General features: G+C 37.3%; 1 protein-coding gene across 2 annotated transcripts in view; it reads right to left on the reverse strand.

Moving 5' to 3' along the window:
* Positions 1 to 16954, reverse strand: part of LOC108596217 (protein Shroom) — a 57694-nt gene that overhangs the window by 12298 nt on the left and 28442 nt on the right. Inside the window, exons 6-7 of one of the 2 annotated variants that reach the window (XM_017981744.1) lie at positions 15721 to 16675; positions 15422 to 15651 (exon numbers count right to left, since the gene is read on the reverse strand). In XM_017981744.1, the coding sequence (XP_017837233.1) occupies positions 15422 to 15651; positions 15721 to 16675 (1185 nt within the window). Of the gene's footprint in view, positions 1 to 427; positions 484 to 15421; positions 15652 to 15720; positions 16676 to 16954 lie in introns of those variants that run through there. The other variant, XM_017981745.1, reaches the window with a different exon arrangement.

Below are 16954 nucleotides of genomic sequence, written 5' to 3' on the forward strand. Positions count from 1 at the left end.
CTTGCTGCTGAGCTTGCTGCCACAGGAAGCTGCCCCCGAAATTGCTTGCACATTTGGCGTTGATGTTGCTCGCGTGCAGCAGCAGCAACAGTTGCTGTTGTGAATGCCAAGAGCAAGCAACAATTGCAATTAAGTACGCGACGACGCAAAAAAAACCACACACACAACTTATATATATATATCTGTATACATAAAAACGAGATCAAGAGATTTTGGCTTTGAAGGCAATGCTGACTGCAATTTCAAGGTTGTTGTTGTTGTTGTTAGCCCAAATTGGCGCAATTGCAATTAAAAATAGCTGCATATATGGCCGCTTGTAATATACGCGTCGCTAAAATTGGCTAAAGCTATGAGGAACCGTTTGCTTTTCCATGTGCTGTGACGTCACACGCTAAATTTATATATAACATATATCGCATATATATACCTGAAGCCTAGTGTTGCACACAAATGAGCCATGAAATTTACACTTTTAATTTTAATTTTTAAATTATAACTTCACTTGTTGCTCACTTATTTATTTATTTATAGTTGCTCACAAAATAAATTAAAATGCGCGCAGCAGCTGCTCGAACAGTTTTGCGACTGATATTTGCGCTGATTGTTCAGGCATAGCGAACGTCGCAGCGCACATAATTTAGCTCACGAAAAAATATACAAAAATTTATGCTCTAAATTTGACATAAGAGCGCAGACCTAAGAACAAATCCACAGCTGGCTGGCAAAATTTAAAATGCGTAAGCTAATTAAACTTGTGGGAAAATTTTCAAACAATAAAGGGAATTTTTTGTTAACAAATTTTGATGCCAACTATTGTTGTAATAACATATGGGAACTGTATATATGGCTGATGTAATTCTTTGTAACTTAGAAATGTAGGAAATGTTATAAATATCAGCAATCTGTTTAATTATTATTAACGAGTGTGTACTGTATGCATTGTTTTATACATTTGTATTTTAATTATTATATTTAACAAATAATAGCAATTTTCGCTAATTAAATAAATGCTACGAATATTTTATTGCTGTTTTTTTATATGATTATTGTAGCTTTAAACTAATTAAAGAGTTTACTGACATTTATAATATAAATAATTAAATATTTTTTTAGCATGTTTTATAACAAGCAGCAATCTCTTTAATTACTGTAATGATTGAATTATTTGAATATTTATTGCTATTATTTATTTTGTATATATTTTATAAATAGCAGAAATTTTTCTAATTAGTTTAAACTTGATTGTATAATTTGTTTGCTATTTTGTGTAACTTTATACTAATTAATGGGGTATATTATAATTTAAAATATATGTATAAATATATAAAATAATAATAGTTTAATATTTTTTGGCTATACTTTATAAATTGCACTGTATAAATTCATTGAATATAATTGTTGCTATTGCTGTTTTTATTTATTATATTTTTGGCATATTTGGATGCTACTTTTTGTACTTTAATTATTATCAACAATATTAATTAATTATAAAAAAGTTCTAATTAATGAGTGTGCACTGTATAAATTCTTTGCAAATTTATTATAATTGTTATTGTTTACATTTCTTTTGCTACTTTTTGTACTTTAATTAATTTAATTATCAGCAATATTTCCAATTAGCATATAGTTCATTTAACAAGTGTCCACTGTATTAACTCCTTGCATATTTATTATACTTGTAAAAATTATTAATTATTATATTTTTTTCATACTTTATTGCTATTTTTGTATTTTAATTGCCATATTTAATAATTATCAGAAATCTTTGCAATTAGCATAAAGTTCTTTTAACGAGTGAGCACTGTATAAAATACTTGAATATTTATTATAATGCTGCTGTTTTTTATTATATTTGTTGCACATTTTGTTGCTATTTTTTGCATTATCTGTTTAATTAGCAAAAAGTTCTTTTAACGTGCTGTGCACTGTATGGAATTCTTTGAATATTTATTGTTGCTTTGTTTTTTTAATTATTAATGTGCATATTTTGAAATTGCGCTGTAGATTTATGCGCTGAAAAAAAGGCCATAAAAATCAGCTTATCGCATTTCGTAGGTAAATTGTTATCAGACGCGGTGAGTCAGGGCGCTAAGCAAATTGAATTTATGTTTGAGTTGAGTTGAAAACTAAAAATAAATGGCATAAACAAATTATAAAATGCACATGCGGCAACGACTAAACTTGTCACAGCAGCTGAGCTGAAAAGAAAAACTGGGAAAATGCTCTAATTTCATACAAAAATATTTAGCCACGGGATTGCCAACAAATTAGATGGCTGGCTGACATATTAGCTGGTTGTTGTTGTTGCTGCTGATTTATGCACTGCGTGTTGACCCAAAAAGAAGTGAGCAGTGAGTGGGGGGCGGGGGGAAGCTGTAAAAAATGCGACTAAAAGCTTCGAAAACTTGACGTTATTTATTTATGCTTAACGCATGCTGATTTTATGGAATTTCTGCAGCTCTGCATTTCATTTCGTTTGGTTTGGGGCGGCAATTGCAAATTGCCAACAAACAAAAGCAAATTGCAAATTGCAGCAGCCGCAGTCGCAGTCGCATCTGCTGATTGAAAATTGTTGTGTTTTCCCTAAAGAATGCACAGCAAACAAACGAAGGATGCGAAAATTGTATTTATGTATATTTATTGTTGTGGTCAGGCCTTTGTGCGCGCATTGATTGCAGCCATTGCTGCTGCTGCTGCCTTTGTTAGCAGCAGCAGCAGCAGCAACCAGCACTTGAGCAATTCGTCATGCGATCAAGAACCGGCAGCAAATAAAAAGCAATCTACGCCGCTTAGTTGGCGCTTTTTACTCTCTCGCTCCTGCTTCTTTTAGCTTTGTGTTATGCAGTTGCAACTGCAACTTGCGGCTCCAGACTGTCGGCCTTGAGCTGTCGCTGTCGACCACGTACGAAAGCAAAATTGTTGCTGTTGTTGCAACAACAAACGAGACTCGGATGCGAAATTGCACGCATAATAATGAACACACCAAAGTTAAAGTCGAAGTTGAAGCATTGATTGCATTTCATTTGCATTGTTCGTGAATCAATCATAGACCTGAGACTTGAGTCTGCGTCTCAGTCGCAGTCTCAGTCTCGCGTCTAGCCGCAAATGCAATGCTGTTTATTAGTTATTAACGTGGCCAAGTGCAGCAGCAACTGAACATGCAATTTCAACAATAATAATAACTAATAATGATTGAGCACAAGGCAGACGACGCGACGACAAACTCGTTGACAATCAAAACGACATTGGTCATTCTATACGCTAGTTAAGCACACACACACACACACATATATGCACACACACACACACACATGCATGCTTTAGTTATCTTAGCAGCTGGCTTTGCATTTCAATTATGGCACCACTGCTTTCGTTTTCATTTCATTTAAAGCTTTCCCAATCAAATGCGTGCGCTTCAAAACTTAACAAATGCCGCTGATTAGCTATATACATATATATCTATATATAAGTGCATGTATTTGTATCTTAGGGTGAGCAGCTGTTTTTGTTTGGACCAGCTTGTTAGCTGCTTTCATTTTCAAGCGCGTATCAGGAGCATTTGTCCTAACACTAGGCTACAAATAATTAGTTACACTCAAAAAATATTTACAAAAATTAAAAAAAAGCGCTGATATTTAAAGTCTACAAAATAAAGCTCATGTTTGTCAAAAAATAAAGTTATAAATAATTTATAAGGCAACAAATAATTAGTTGCAGTCAAAAAAAATTAAATAAAATTCTCTGTAATATTAAAGTCTAAATAAACATATTGCTCATGTTTGTTGAAAAATAAAGTTATAAATAATGTATAAGGCAAAAAATAATTAGTTAAAGTAAAAATATAAACTACAAAAATTAAAAAAAAATTTTCTTTAATTTAAAGTCTAAAAAACTAAGCTCTAAATAAACATATTGCTTATGTTTGTTAAAAAAAAAAGTCATAAATAATTCTCTAAAAAAAAATATTGCTGCTGCTTGTTAAAGAATAAGTAACACAATTTTTAGGTTATGTTAACACAAGGTTTTAAGTATTGTATAAATAAGCAAAATTAAATTAAATTAAATATTATGCTTAGAGAATTATCTTTGTTTCAATTATAAGAGTTTTATACAGAGTCTTAAAAGAAATGCAATTTATTTTTGAGTATTTATAATATAAAAATATTTGTTTTCAGCAATCTAAGCAAAGCAAAAGTTTAATAAAACTAAAAGACCGCTTTAAAATTTGTGCACAGCGTCTAAACTTCGAATTTCAATAGCAATTTCAATTCAAGTTCTTGCTATTAAACTTGAATTAAGCCCAAGCGTCTTGCTAACTTAATAAACAAACTTTGGTTGCATAAACTTTTGAACCTCCAAACCGAAACGAAACTGAGAATTAAGTATGCATTTTGTTTGGCCCATTGTCTAAGCTTTATAAAATGAAATGAAAGTGAAAGCATATGCATAATGCACAAAAAAAAAAACTCTTTTCAAAATATATATAAATTTTCGTATGATATGCACAACGACTGCCAATGAGCTGAGATAAACTTATTTGAAATGTTGCCGGCGCAATCAGAGTTTATGACTTTCAAAACACTCACACAAACGACAATAAAAAGTGCGCGTAGTTTTATTTTTTATAGATTTTCTCAGGCTAGAAATGTCGAGGGCGCTTTTAATTTCAGTGTCAATTAAAGTTTAATCGAAACGAATTGCTTGCTCATTAGATCTAAAGAGAACATTTGTGTGTGTGGGTGTCACTGAGTGGAGTAGCTAACGGCACTTTATGGCTATAAATCGAAATCTCTCCCATGTCAACTGGGCACGTAGTTGACATAAAATGTTTCATTTTAATATTGAAACACATTGCGCAATACAAAATTACAAGCAGATCAGCCAGATGCCTAAAATAAACATTTATGTAAATTGAATTTTATGTTTCGAGTTTTGGGCGACTCTCAGAATAATTGCAGGCACGTAGTATGGAAAGCAAAAAAGCAGAAAGAGACTCAAGTTCATTGACAGCAAAGATCACTTGGCTCGGTGGGGGGAGGGGGGTGTGGCCACGCCCGATTGGCGTTTGACAATTTGCGTTGCGTTTTGCGGTTATCGACTTTGGTCATTAGCTTTCTGCCAATAGCCAAAGTGTATGGCCAACATTCCACATGGTCATGCCAAAATACAAAAAAAGAAATATCGTGACTAAATGACGAATGCCGAAATGTCCAAAAAATTATTGCATGAACAAATGTTAAAAGACAAACAAAACTAAAGAAAAACCCATGGCTTCAATTTAATAAGCCCTGCAGACATGAGCTGCATGTTAACTTATCGCCAACTAAACTAAAATAAACATTGCAACAAAAGCATTTAACGACTAGAGATTGAAATGCAAACTTGCAACACAATTAGATTAGTGTGAGACTGATTAGAGTTTTGCCATCGTGTTTCGCAGCTATTATAACTAAATCACGATAGATTTTGCTGCCTGCTTGCAATTTCACAACACAAGTTAGAAAAGTTAATTTTTAGTTGCACTAAAGATTGGAAAATTTTAATGCCTAAGCGATTGTAGCTCCTAATGAAATTTGTTTTAATATTAGTTTGGCATCTAAGAAAACATATTGTAACACTTTTGTAGCAAAGAACTTTATTTATAGTTGCACTAGCCTATAGATTGGCAAATTTTAAGCCTTAAACGACTATAGATCTTAATGAAATTTGTTATAACATTACTTAAGCACCTAAGAAAACATTTTGCAACACTTTTGTAGCAAAGAACTTAATTTATAGTTGCACTAGCCTATAGATTGGCAAATTTTAAAGCCTAAACGACTATAGATCTTAATGAAATTTGTTATAACATTACTTAAGCACCTAAGAAAACATTTTGCAACACTTTTGTAGCAAAGAACTTAATTTATAGTTGCACTAGTCTATAGATTGGCAAATTTTAAGCCTTAAACGACTATAGATCTTAATGAAATTTGTTTTAATATTAGTTCAGCGTCTCAGAAAACATTTTGCAGCAATATTTTGTTCTACAAACTTCATTTAAAGTTGCACTAGTTTATAGTTTAACAAATTTTAATCAATAAACGACTAAAGATTGTTATGAAATTTGTTATAACATTACTCGAGTGTCTAAAAAAACATTTCGCATTGCTTTTATAACAATAGTTTGCTCTACAAACTTAATTTAAAGTTACATTAGCCTGAAGATTGGCAAATTTTAAGCCTTAAACGACTATAGATCTTAATGAAATTTGTTATAACATTACTTAAGCACCTAAGAAAACATTTTGCAACACTTTTGTAGCAAAGAACTTAATTTATAGTTGCACTAGCCTATAGATTGGCAAATTTTAAAGCCTAAACGACTATAGATCGCAATGAAATGTTATAACATTAACTTAAGCACCTAAGAAACATTTTGCAAACACTTTTTGTAAGCCAAGAACTTAATTTAATAGTTGCACTAGCCTATAGATTGGCAAATTTTAAGCCTTAAACGACTATAGATCTTAATGAAATTTGTTTTAATATTAGTTCAGCGTCTCAGAAAACATTTTGCAGCAATATTTTGTTCTACAAACTTCATTTAAAGTTGCACTAGTTTATAGTTTAACAAATTTTAATCAATAAACGACTAAAGATTGTTATGAAATTTGTTATAACATTACTCGAGTGTCTAAAAAAACATTTCGCATTGCTTTTATAACAATAGTTTGCTCTACAAACTTAATTTAAAGTTACATTAGCCTGAAGATTGGAATATTTTAAGCCTTAAGCGACTATAGATCTTAATGCAATTTGTTATAATATTTTTTAAGCGTCCAAAAAAGCATTTTGCATCACTTTTGTAACAATAACTTTATTTAAAGTTACACTAGCCTATGGGTCGGCAAATTTTAAAGCCTAAACGACAATAGATCGCAATGAAATTTGTTATAACATAACCTAAGCGCCTAAGCCTACATTTCGCATTGCCACTTAGCTAAATTAACAATTTGAATTTAAACAATGCTGCTGTTATCTCAATTTTTGCATAAGTTTACATTTTTGCGCACTGTTTTATATTTGAATCTAAGACATAATACAAGCGTTGCTCAATGTTTTTATGAAAAACTTCATTCAATTACATATTTCATGAGCAGCGCTTGACTATTGCACAAATATCAACCTTCCCAGGCAGGCAAATGTGAAATTTGTTGCGTTTTAAATAGCCACAAAAACAAAAAAAAAAAACAAGTCAAGTATATGAAAAAATGTTAATTGCATTACAGTTTTGGCCAAACCAAACAAATAAAACGCAAAACAAAAGTAAAGCAACAAAAAGTTAAATTAGGCAAACAATTTAAACATGCCGGGAAACCCAGCTCCAAGCTCTTCCTCTCTCTTTCGCTCACTCACGCAGCTATACAGTTACAGTTTCGAATTTTAGCCAAGTGCTGTTCCGATTTTAATTTGGGTTTTTATTTAGTTACAACGTTTTGTGCTTTTTTTTTGCGCATGTTTTTGATTTTTATCAGCTGGGTGGGCCATGAGGGTTTTCATTTGCTCTCTCTTTCACTCGCTGACTGTCCGTCTGTCTGTGGGTTCGTCATGACGCGCGTGACCCACTAAAATGAGCGCATTTGTTGTTGCTGCTGTTGCATTTTTTATGTCAAAGCAATTTTCGTGCCTTGGCACAAGACAAAGCCAAAGCCCAAACTCGAGACCATCCATCGATCCATCGTTAACAGTAGCAGTGCTGCCCAGCGAGGCAGGAAGCCTCAACTTTATTTACCTTTTGGGCAGTTTTCAGCTCATAATTATTAATGCCCACATATATATGAAGTAGGTCTATAAAAAAAAAGTGGCAGCGCTTTCTGTTTATTGCTGCTGCTCGCTGCTCGTGCGAGAAATTTTCGTGTTATAAAGTTAATTTGTGAAATTTTCAGCGCTCGGATTTCTTAATGATTTGCGTGTAGATTTGGGGCCAAAAGGAAGTTGAGCTGCGGAGGTTACTGGAGCGTTTAGCAGCAGAGTTCGGTTGCTTCATTAATTTTCAGCAGCTAATTGAATGTGTGCTGACCTTGGCTAAAAATAACGCAATAGACCAAAAGTTCTGACAGCCGCCAACCCGCAGCAGTTGCTCTTAAATTTCCGCTACCCTTTGTGAACTCTGAATTCCTTTATCTCTCTCTCTGTCTAGAATGTAAACCGTTGTCGCTGCTGTAATTACAACTGAGCTTAGCCAACTATGCAAAGCGTTAAGTAAACAAAGCATAAGACACATTGCATACTAGGTGAGGGTTTTTTTCTTATAGATAAGCCTAAGCAAATACTACAGATAAAGTGTGTAAAAGTCGATGAACTTGAAAACTCGTTAAAAGCAATAAAAGTTTCAACTTGCTGCACAGTGTTAACAATTTTATGAGCATGTAAATCAAAAAGTGTATGCCACAGTCATGTATTGCCTTTTGTCACTCATTTTTAGAACATACTGTGTACAGTTTGTATGTATAATGTGTATACGCGTGTTTTCCATTGTACAGAGATATGAAAAGAGCGACTTGATGGTTCGCTGACTCTTCTGTCTGAGTAACGCCGTTCACTTTCAGATAAGTTGGGAAAGTAACTACATAAAGAACAAAAAACAATAACAAATTACATTTAGAACAAATTACATTTGTATGTGGGCTTAAATAAAAAACATTAACATATCAGGGTACTTTGACAGTTAACTGTAAGCAAGTGAAAGAGAGAGAGAGTGTTGGTTGGTTGGTTGGTTGCTTGGCTCATTAGCGACTTGGCCAACATGCTGGGCCCAACAGCGTTTCACGTTTTGTTGTTCAGTGTTTGATTTTTATGACTCTTTTGTCTAATTATCATAACACACAGAACTGGCACAGACAAAACTCAGTTTGAACGCTTGACATATTGATGAAACAGTTTATAGTCTATTGAACTCTTTTGTTACATTTTAAATTATATGCACAACAGCTGCTGCTGCTGTTAAATTTCCGCAATGCAAAACAAATAAATTTGTTAAATTTACGTTTCATTGGCAGCAACAATTTAAATTGTCAATTTGTCAGCGCATTGATGAAAGAATTGCAAATTCTTTTGCATATACTATACACTTTTAATTAAGCCTGAATTATTATTGTTGCGTGTCAGCAGCAAGTTATTATTATTATTATTATTTTTGTTTTGTTTTTTATGATTGTTCAATTGAATTGCATATTAATGCTGCTGGCTGTCAATATTTACGCAAGTGTGGCACGCAAAAAATAAAAAACCCATATATGAAATATTTTTCGCCAGCACAACAATAAAATTTATATAGAACACGTTAATTGAACCAAGAAAAAAAAAGAAGTTGCCGCGTTTCTTTTTTAGGTTTTCGCTAATTTCGTAACGTTTGACATTAAAAGTTTTTCCATAACAAATCAATTGGCAATGAAACTAAACTCAACTAACAATAAATGTTTATTGTATGCGCATAAAGCCCTACACCGATTTTAAATCAAGTATCATTCAATATATTATAAGGCGCGAAGGTCAAAGCAATTTTTTGGTGTTGAAAATGCCGAAATTCTTTTGCTTTGGCTTTGGCTAAATTGATTTAGTTTTTACAGCATTTTGTGTAAATGAATTTCGTTTGTTTAGGTTTGTGTGTTTTTGTTGTTTTATTGATTATTTGTTTATGCTGCTCATGCATGTTCAATAAATTTTGTGGTTCGTTAGCAATTTTCAGCCACAAGAATTCTTTCATTGTTTTTATTTATGTTGTGAAATTTCGCTGAAATTCCAAAGAGGCGAGCGACGTTCTTGTAAACGCAAACAAATTAAATTGCTTTGAAGTTTGGGAGCTATCAATTAAAACTAAAATTAGACGCTACAAATCAAAGGCCAATTGAACTTGAAGCAAGCAGCTTTTGTCTGCGAGTTATAAGAGTTATTAATTAGCAAGAAACAAAAACTAAAAATAGTTTATTTTGTAATGCTGCAAAATCAAATGCAAATTGCACTACTATAGCAAGCAGCTTTTGTCTGTCAAACGTAAGAGTTATTAATTAGCCATAAAATAGTTTAAAATTTGTTTATTTTCCATTGATTTAAATTAAATGCAGATTGCACTTGAAGCTAACAGCTTTTGTCTGTGAGTTATACTATAAATTAGCTTTATAGCTATTAGCAAAAGAAGCTAAAATTAGTTTGCTTTAAATCAAATGCAAATTGCGCTACCATAGCAAGCAGCTTTTGTCAGCGCTGTAACTAGCAGGTTTTTGCTTGGCACGAGGGTAACTAAGCAAGTGTGAGGGTGAGCACGAGGGTGTGTCTGTGTGTGTGTGTGACTTAAGGGTGAGTAACTAAAACCGGTTTTTGCTAGTTGCAGTCAACAAAGGCGGCCCATTGTCTTAAAGCAAAAAATCGATAAGATCAACGGCGCTACAACAGCTGATAAAAGGGAAAAATTATAAAGTCAGGCAACTGTAGGTGTGTGTACATCTGTTTGTGAGCATATGTCTGGAGCTCACTGTGAATTAAATGCATGATTTGCATTGTCAGCGCGTGTGTCTGACAAATGTTGCAAAATTTTTACTTTTTGATTGGCAGACAGGAAACGTGCCGTGGCACAGTCTTTTTTTTTACTTGCACCTGCCGCCTACAATGCAAATGTGCAACAAAGGGCTGACAAGTGGCATGCCACAGTTTAAGCTGTGACGACAGCTGCTGCTGCAGTTATTAGCAACTATATAAGTTATATATATATACATAAGTAAAGTTCAACAAAGTTAACAGCATTCATCATTAGCAAGCGTCTCGACAGTCAAAGGCATTGAATATGCTAAATATGGTTATACTGAAGTTAGCCGACAAAACACGCCAAGCTGGCCAGACTTCAAAAACTGCATTTACACACACACATACAAGCAAACGTACATGCATGCATATGTGTGTGTTTTGTCGCTGCGTTCTGATTTGCTTTTTGTGCTCTCGCTGCTGCGTTTCCTTATTCTACATTACACTTATTTCTCTACTATTTTATTTGTTTACCTTCTAATGCGAAATCTGCCGCCGAATACCATTTTCAGCTGATCCACGGTATCCAATATTGCGAAATCCAATTTGAGCGACAAAGCCACAGACGTGTCGTTGTTACTTTTTTTCTTCTTCTTTTGCTTGCGCAGACTTCTTTTTTTTTCGTTTTGTTTTATGTGTGTCTCTCCTTTTTTTTTATTTATTGTAATACACTGTGTCGTTATTTGTGCAAATTAAATGCAATTTTTTTGTGGCTGTTGTTGTTGCTGTTGTGCGGTTTGTTGGCATAACATTTGAACCTGACGCTGAACTTCCTTGTTCAATGCGCGCGACACTTTTGTATTTTTACTCGCTTTTAATTCAATTTATTGATTATTTTTGAGCACGCGGCGGCAATTGCAAGCATTTCGCGGCGAAAGCTAAGCATTTTAATTAACAAATATTCGTTTGCATATTAATTAGGCGAGGCGCAGGGCAAGCGGCGGCGGCTGCGTGCTAATGTTGTATATATTTATATTATTAACACACACGCGACGTTGGTACACTGTCAACGTGTTTTTCTTAGCTGCGCGCACGTCCGCACTCGTCGACGATTCGTTTACGTTTGAAGTGCAGAGAGCGCCACACCACTTGTCTGTGGCCCATGCGACTCATCAGCGCAAGAGAGCGAGAGAGCGCGCGCAAGCGCGACTAATGTAAAAGCTGCTGCTGCTGTAGTGAGAGCGCGTCTTAGTAACAGCTGCTAGCCTAGCAACGTTGAGTGTTGGGGTTGTCGCTCTCTTGGCGCTCGCTCTCTCTCAGTATTACAGTGTCACGTTTGCGCTCTGCAGTCAAAACAAAGCATGCAATGCGCTTTTGTCTATGTTTTGCACACTCTGAGTACACTGTGAATTTTTTTTTTAAATAACTGTTGATCAGTTTGCTTTTGCTTGTAGCTTTTATAACAAAGAGCAACAGAATTCTGCGTGTTATGCCATTCTAAGCTCATTTAAGCAGCCGCAAACAAAATGTATGAATTTATAAATACTTTCAAACTTATAAATATTTATTTTGCAGCATAAAAGCTACACTTTCTTTAAATATAAACGTTTTAACGCTAATGGCGTAACTGTCAACAACTTGAAGTGTCTATTTATCAAATTTGTACGAAATTTCTTAAAATAGTTACTGTTGTACTTTGTATGCTTACTAAGTGTAATTTTTTATAGATTACTTATCAATTTGAACAAGCACTTTATGCTTACATTAGTCATTATTTCTTTTCAAGTAGTTATGTATACAAATTTTACGGCATGCTTTTAGGTGTAGCGCTAAATTTACGCCGCTTGCACAAAAGCATGCAACAGTTTTGTAAAATAAACAATAACAATGGCATTGTTGGAGTAAACGAAAAAATTGCTTGTGGCAGGTCAGTGCCTGTTCAAATTATTTGTTGATTTATTTATATATATTTTTTTTTTGGGTGCTAATGAGAGCTATCATAAAAATAAAGCCAACCAGCGATTGTTGTGCTTATTATGCCCACAAGTCAGAACGGTAAAGCATAAAAAAAGTTAAACAAGCTGCTGCTTTTGACAGTCGACACAAATCAGTGGCAAAAAATATATATAAATACAAACAGAAATTAGATAAAACTTGACGGCTGACCATAAAATGTTTGCATTAAATGCAATCACCTTTTGTCTGTGTGTGTGTGAGAGGGACTCAAGTTTCCATGTGTGTGAATTTCGCAATGCAGGCAAAGTTCAATCGATCATTGGTGTCGATATTTAGCAGGCGATAGCGCCGAAAATTATGGCAAGCACTTTGTTAAATGTTGTGCACGACAACGACAACAAAAGCGGAGCTGAGCTGAGCTGGCGTCGCGAGCTTTGCATTGTTGCCAAGGTGGGGGTGAGGTGTGCGGGGGGCTATTGACGGATCTTAATCAAGGCGACTGTCTTGCAAATTGAATTGTCTGGGGCAATTTTTAAAGTTATTCGCGTCTGGTGTGGCAAACGCGGCGCATGAGTGATTTATTTCGCATACGCCGCGTGTGCGCAATCGAGCTCGCTGGCAGTTAATTTGAAAATAAATACAATTGGGCTTTAACTATGTATATAGCCCCCAAAATTAATGCATAAGGCCAACGGCTGTGCCGAGGCGATAATTAGCGCCTGTCGAGAACATATGGCCCACCGCCGCCGCCGTCGCCAGCGCGAACAACTGTAAAGTGACACACCTCAAGCGGGCCCAACACCCAACACCCCTTTTGCTTAAAGACTGACAGTGGCCGTAGGTGTCTGATTTTTGTTTTTTTGGCCAATTAAAGCGCGGGCCAAAATAGTTAAGCTGACAGCGCCAAAAAGTCAGTGATTACGTTAAGTCGCTCGTGTGTGTGTGTTAGTGTGTGTGTGTGTGTGCAGGTGTTGGCAGTCAGTCAGTTGGAGTTCAACTAAAAGAAATGGCATGGCATGCCCTTTGCTCCAATTTGTGGCAGCAGCAGCAGCAGCAGCGTTGGCAGCAGCAGTTAACGAAAAAATAAAAAGACTTTCAAAATGCAAATGAGGCACGTTCGCTTGCTGAACTGGCGTTTGAACTGTGGCAAGCCCCTGCTTAAGCTTTTGCCACAAATTGTGTCAATATTTGTCTCGTGCTGCCATGTGCTGCAACAAATCGTGCCACAAAGGTCTTCACCAGGCTGCCACCAAAAACAACACAAAAAAATTCGAATCGAAACTAAAACTAAAAAAACATGACAGCTAAAATTATGGAGCGAACAACAACAACAACACGCTGTGATATTGTTATGTGGCCCACTGTGCGCCTGTACAGTGGGCGCGTGCGCAAAGCGCTAATGAACCCAAGCGCGTTCATCTATCAATGTCAGTTCTCCAAGTTGCGCTTTGTGTAACGCCAGATAAATTTCAATTTCGATTTCGTATACAAAAAGCTTTAAATTTGCTTTTACTTCAAACCGACACACAATCAGAACAATAAGAACTGCAGCATAAATTGTTGACACATTTGTTGTCAATGTTGTTGCTGTTGTTGTTGTTGTTGTTGCGCTCAGGTGCGCCAGCAACTGGCCTGGCCTGGCGTTTGGCATTTGGCGATTGGCTGCAGTTTATTGGGTCAAACCCACAATGCCCACTAAAAGCGAAAGTCAACACACTCGCTTGATTTAGTTTGATTAGCTTGTGTGTGTGTGTGTATTTCATAATCCAATTAGGCTCAACGTGCAAGCGAGCGCAGCTTTAAGCGACAGCTGATTGACGGCTTTAGCCAAAAGGAAGCAGCTTATTAGCCAACAAGCAGCAGCAGCAGCTTGGAGCAGTGAGCCAAGCTTGAGTGAGCAGCTTGAAGCGCTGCGGCTTTGCTACTGTAACACGCACCGCTTTCAGCTTAATTGGATTCGTTAAGGTCAAGAACAATGCGAATTAAAGTCAAAGCTAATCGCCCGATTGAACAATAATGCATAAAATTTAGAGTAGGTGCGGCCTAAGCTACAAATTGTGGCTTAAAGCTGCGCTTTGAAACAGTTTGAAACAAGCTAAGCAAAGTTTTTAGGCAAACTGCATTCAATCTTTAACCGAATATTGTTCTAAGCCTGGCTTGAAGTGCACTAAAGCTTCAGTTAAAGCTTAAAACTGCGCTTTGAATCGCTTTGAAACAAGCTAAGCAATTTGTAAAATTTTTAGGAATTTTGCATGCAATCTAATCAACATGTTTTTAAGCCTGGCTTGAAGTGCACTAAAGCTTACATTAAAATTTAGAGCTACAAGCTGCTCTTTACATTGACTTATACCTGAATAGTTAATTGTTTGAGAAAACTGCATTCAATCGTTATGAAAATATTGTTTTGAGTCTGGCTTGAAGTGCACTAAAGCTTCAGTTAAAGCTTAAAACTGCGTTTTGCATCGATTTAGAGCTGGCTAAACAAGTTGTAGTAAAATGTTTGAGCAATTTACATTCAATCTTTAACAGAATATTGTTTTAAGCCTGGCTTAGAGTGAACTAACTCTGCAGTTAAAAGTTAAAGCTGCGCTTTGCATCAATTTAAACTTGCGTAAACAATTTATAGTTCAATCTGCATTCAATCGTTATAAAAATATTGTTTTAAGCGCGGCTTAAAGTGCACTAAAACTGCAGTTAAAGAATTAAGACTTAAAGCTGCGCTTTAAACTTGCGTCAACAATTTGGTAGCTCAATCTGCTTGCAATCTTTATGCTTTTATTGATTTAAGCCTGGCTTAAATCGCACTTCAGCCAACTGTCCGGCGGGCAATTAAACGCTTCACGCTTAGTTTATGCCTCGAAATTGCCCAAAATGTGTTGTAAATTTATAAGCTAACTAATTGGCGCAGGCGCCAGCTGTTGTTGCTGGTTGCTGGTTGCATGGGGCGTATGATTGATGTACTTACCGTTTCTGCTGATTGCTCTCCAGATTGTTGGCAATAATGCTGTCCACAGCAGCAGCCGCAGCATGTGGCGTGGGACGTGCGCGTGGCAACAATGGCGGTGGTGGGGCAGCGGCGGCAGTGGTTGCAATGCTTTCCAGAATGGGCGGCGCATGATGCGGACGCTTGCGACTGGTTGTGGGCAGATTTGTAGGCTTGGCGCCATTGGACAGCGGCGCTTTAGCATGTGGCAGCTGCAAAGCCCAAAAGAGAAAAGAGTGGGAGTTAAGCTTGCAACAAGGCAAATGGGAATGGATGCTCACCTGACGCAAGCTGGTGGGTTTCTTGGGCACTTGCGGCGGCACCTTGACAGCAGCAGCAGCAGCGCTGGGCAAACGACGCGTTGAGGCGCCTGCAAAGCTGTTGCGTCGATTGGCTGGCGGCGGCGCAGGCGCTTGCAGCACTTCCGGTGGCGGTGGCGGCGGCAGCGGCTCATCGAACGTATAGCCGGACTCCAGTTCGGGGCCAAGTGGTGGCGGCGGCAGCTCCGGCGAGGGCACGCGCAGATGCGGCTGCTTGGGTGGACGCTCGGGCGGACGCTCGTAGCGCACATGCTGCTGCGGATGATGTTGCTGATGCGCCAGCGCTGCCGCCTGCTGCAGCAGCAGCTTCTCACGCATGGGCGCATACTCTGTAGCCGAGGAGCCGCGTCGCGTGGGCAGCACGACGCGTCCACGTGGTGGCGGCGGCGGCGGTGGCATGCCACAGTCATTGAACGACAACTTTTCAGCGCTGCTTATATTACGCAGTCCCGTCGGCTGCTTAGCTGCATATTGCGCTTGCTGCTGCTGCTGCGGCGGCTCACGAAACTCTGCATAGTCCGAGGCAGAGCTGGAGCGACGCAGCACATTGGACAGCAACGAGCGTGAGCGTGGCGGCGGCGGTGGCGGCGTTGGCGAGCTGCTGCCACTTGAGCCCAGCATGGGACTCAAATTGTTGGGCAAACTCTTGCGCTCCACATGCAGCGACTGATAGTTGTGTGGCCGCAGCAGCTGCTGCTCCTCCTGCTGCTGCTGCGCCTGCGCCTGCTGCCGCTCCACGTAGCTCTGCACTGCGTTCTTCTGCAGCGCCTTGAGCGCTGGATTAGACAGACGATGCGTTTTGCTGGGCTCCAGATAGGCAAACTTGGGCTGACTGCGTTCAAAGTCGTTTATGCGTTCCGCTACCGAATGCCAAGCGGGCTGCACGGCGGCGCCAGCGGGCGTTATCACAGGTAATCTGCAAAGCAAATTAGACAGAGATTAGTTGAGCTCAAGCTAAGTGTTGCACTATGGGAAAAAATCGAACATTTTGGCATTTAGTGTTAATTAAATAGAGCAAATAAGCTCATTATATTGTTTTAAAATTATTTATATGCAAACTTTTGATTAGACAACCACTAAAAATTCTCTATGACAGATTCCGGCAACACTAAGGACCAGAAATGGTCTATGTAAGGCCACCGTACTGGCCTAATTTACACTAACCTACCTTTTTATTAAGCTATCAAAAAGTTAA

Source organism: Drosophila busckii, chromosome 2R (assembly GCF_011750605.1).
Source record: "Drosophila busckii strain San Diego stock center, stock number 13000-0081.31 chromosome 2R, ASM1175060v1, whole genome shotgun sequence".
Taxonomy (NCBI): domain Eukaryota; kingdom Metazoa; phylum Arthropoda; class Insecta; order Diptera; family Drosophilidae; genus Drosophila; species Drosophila busckii.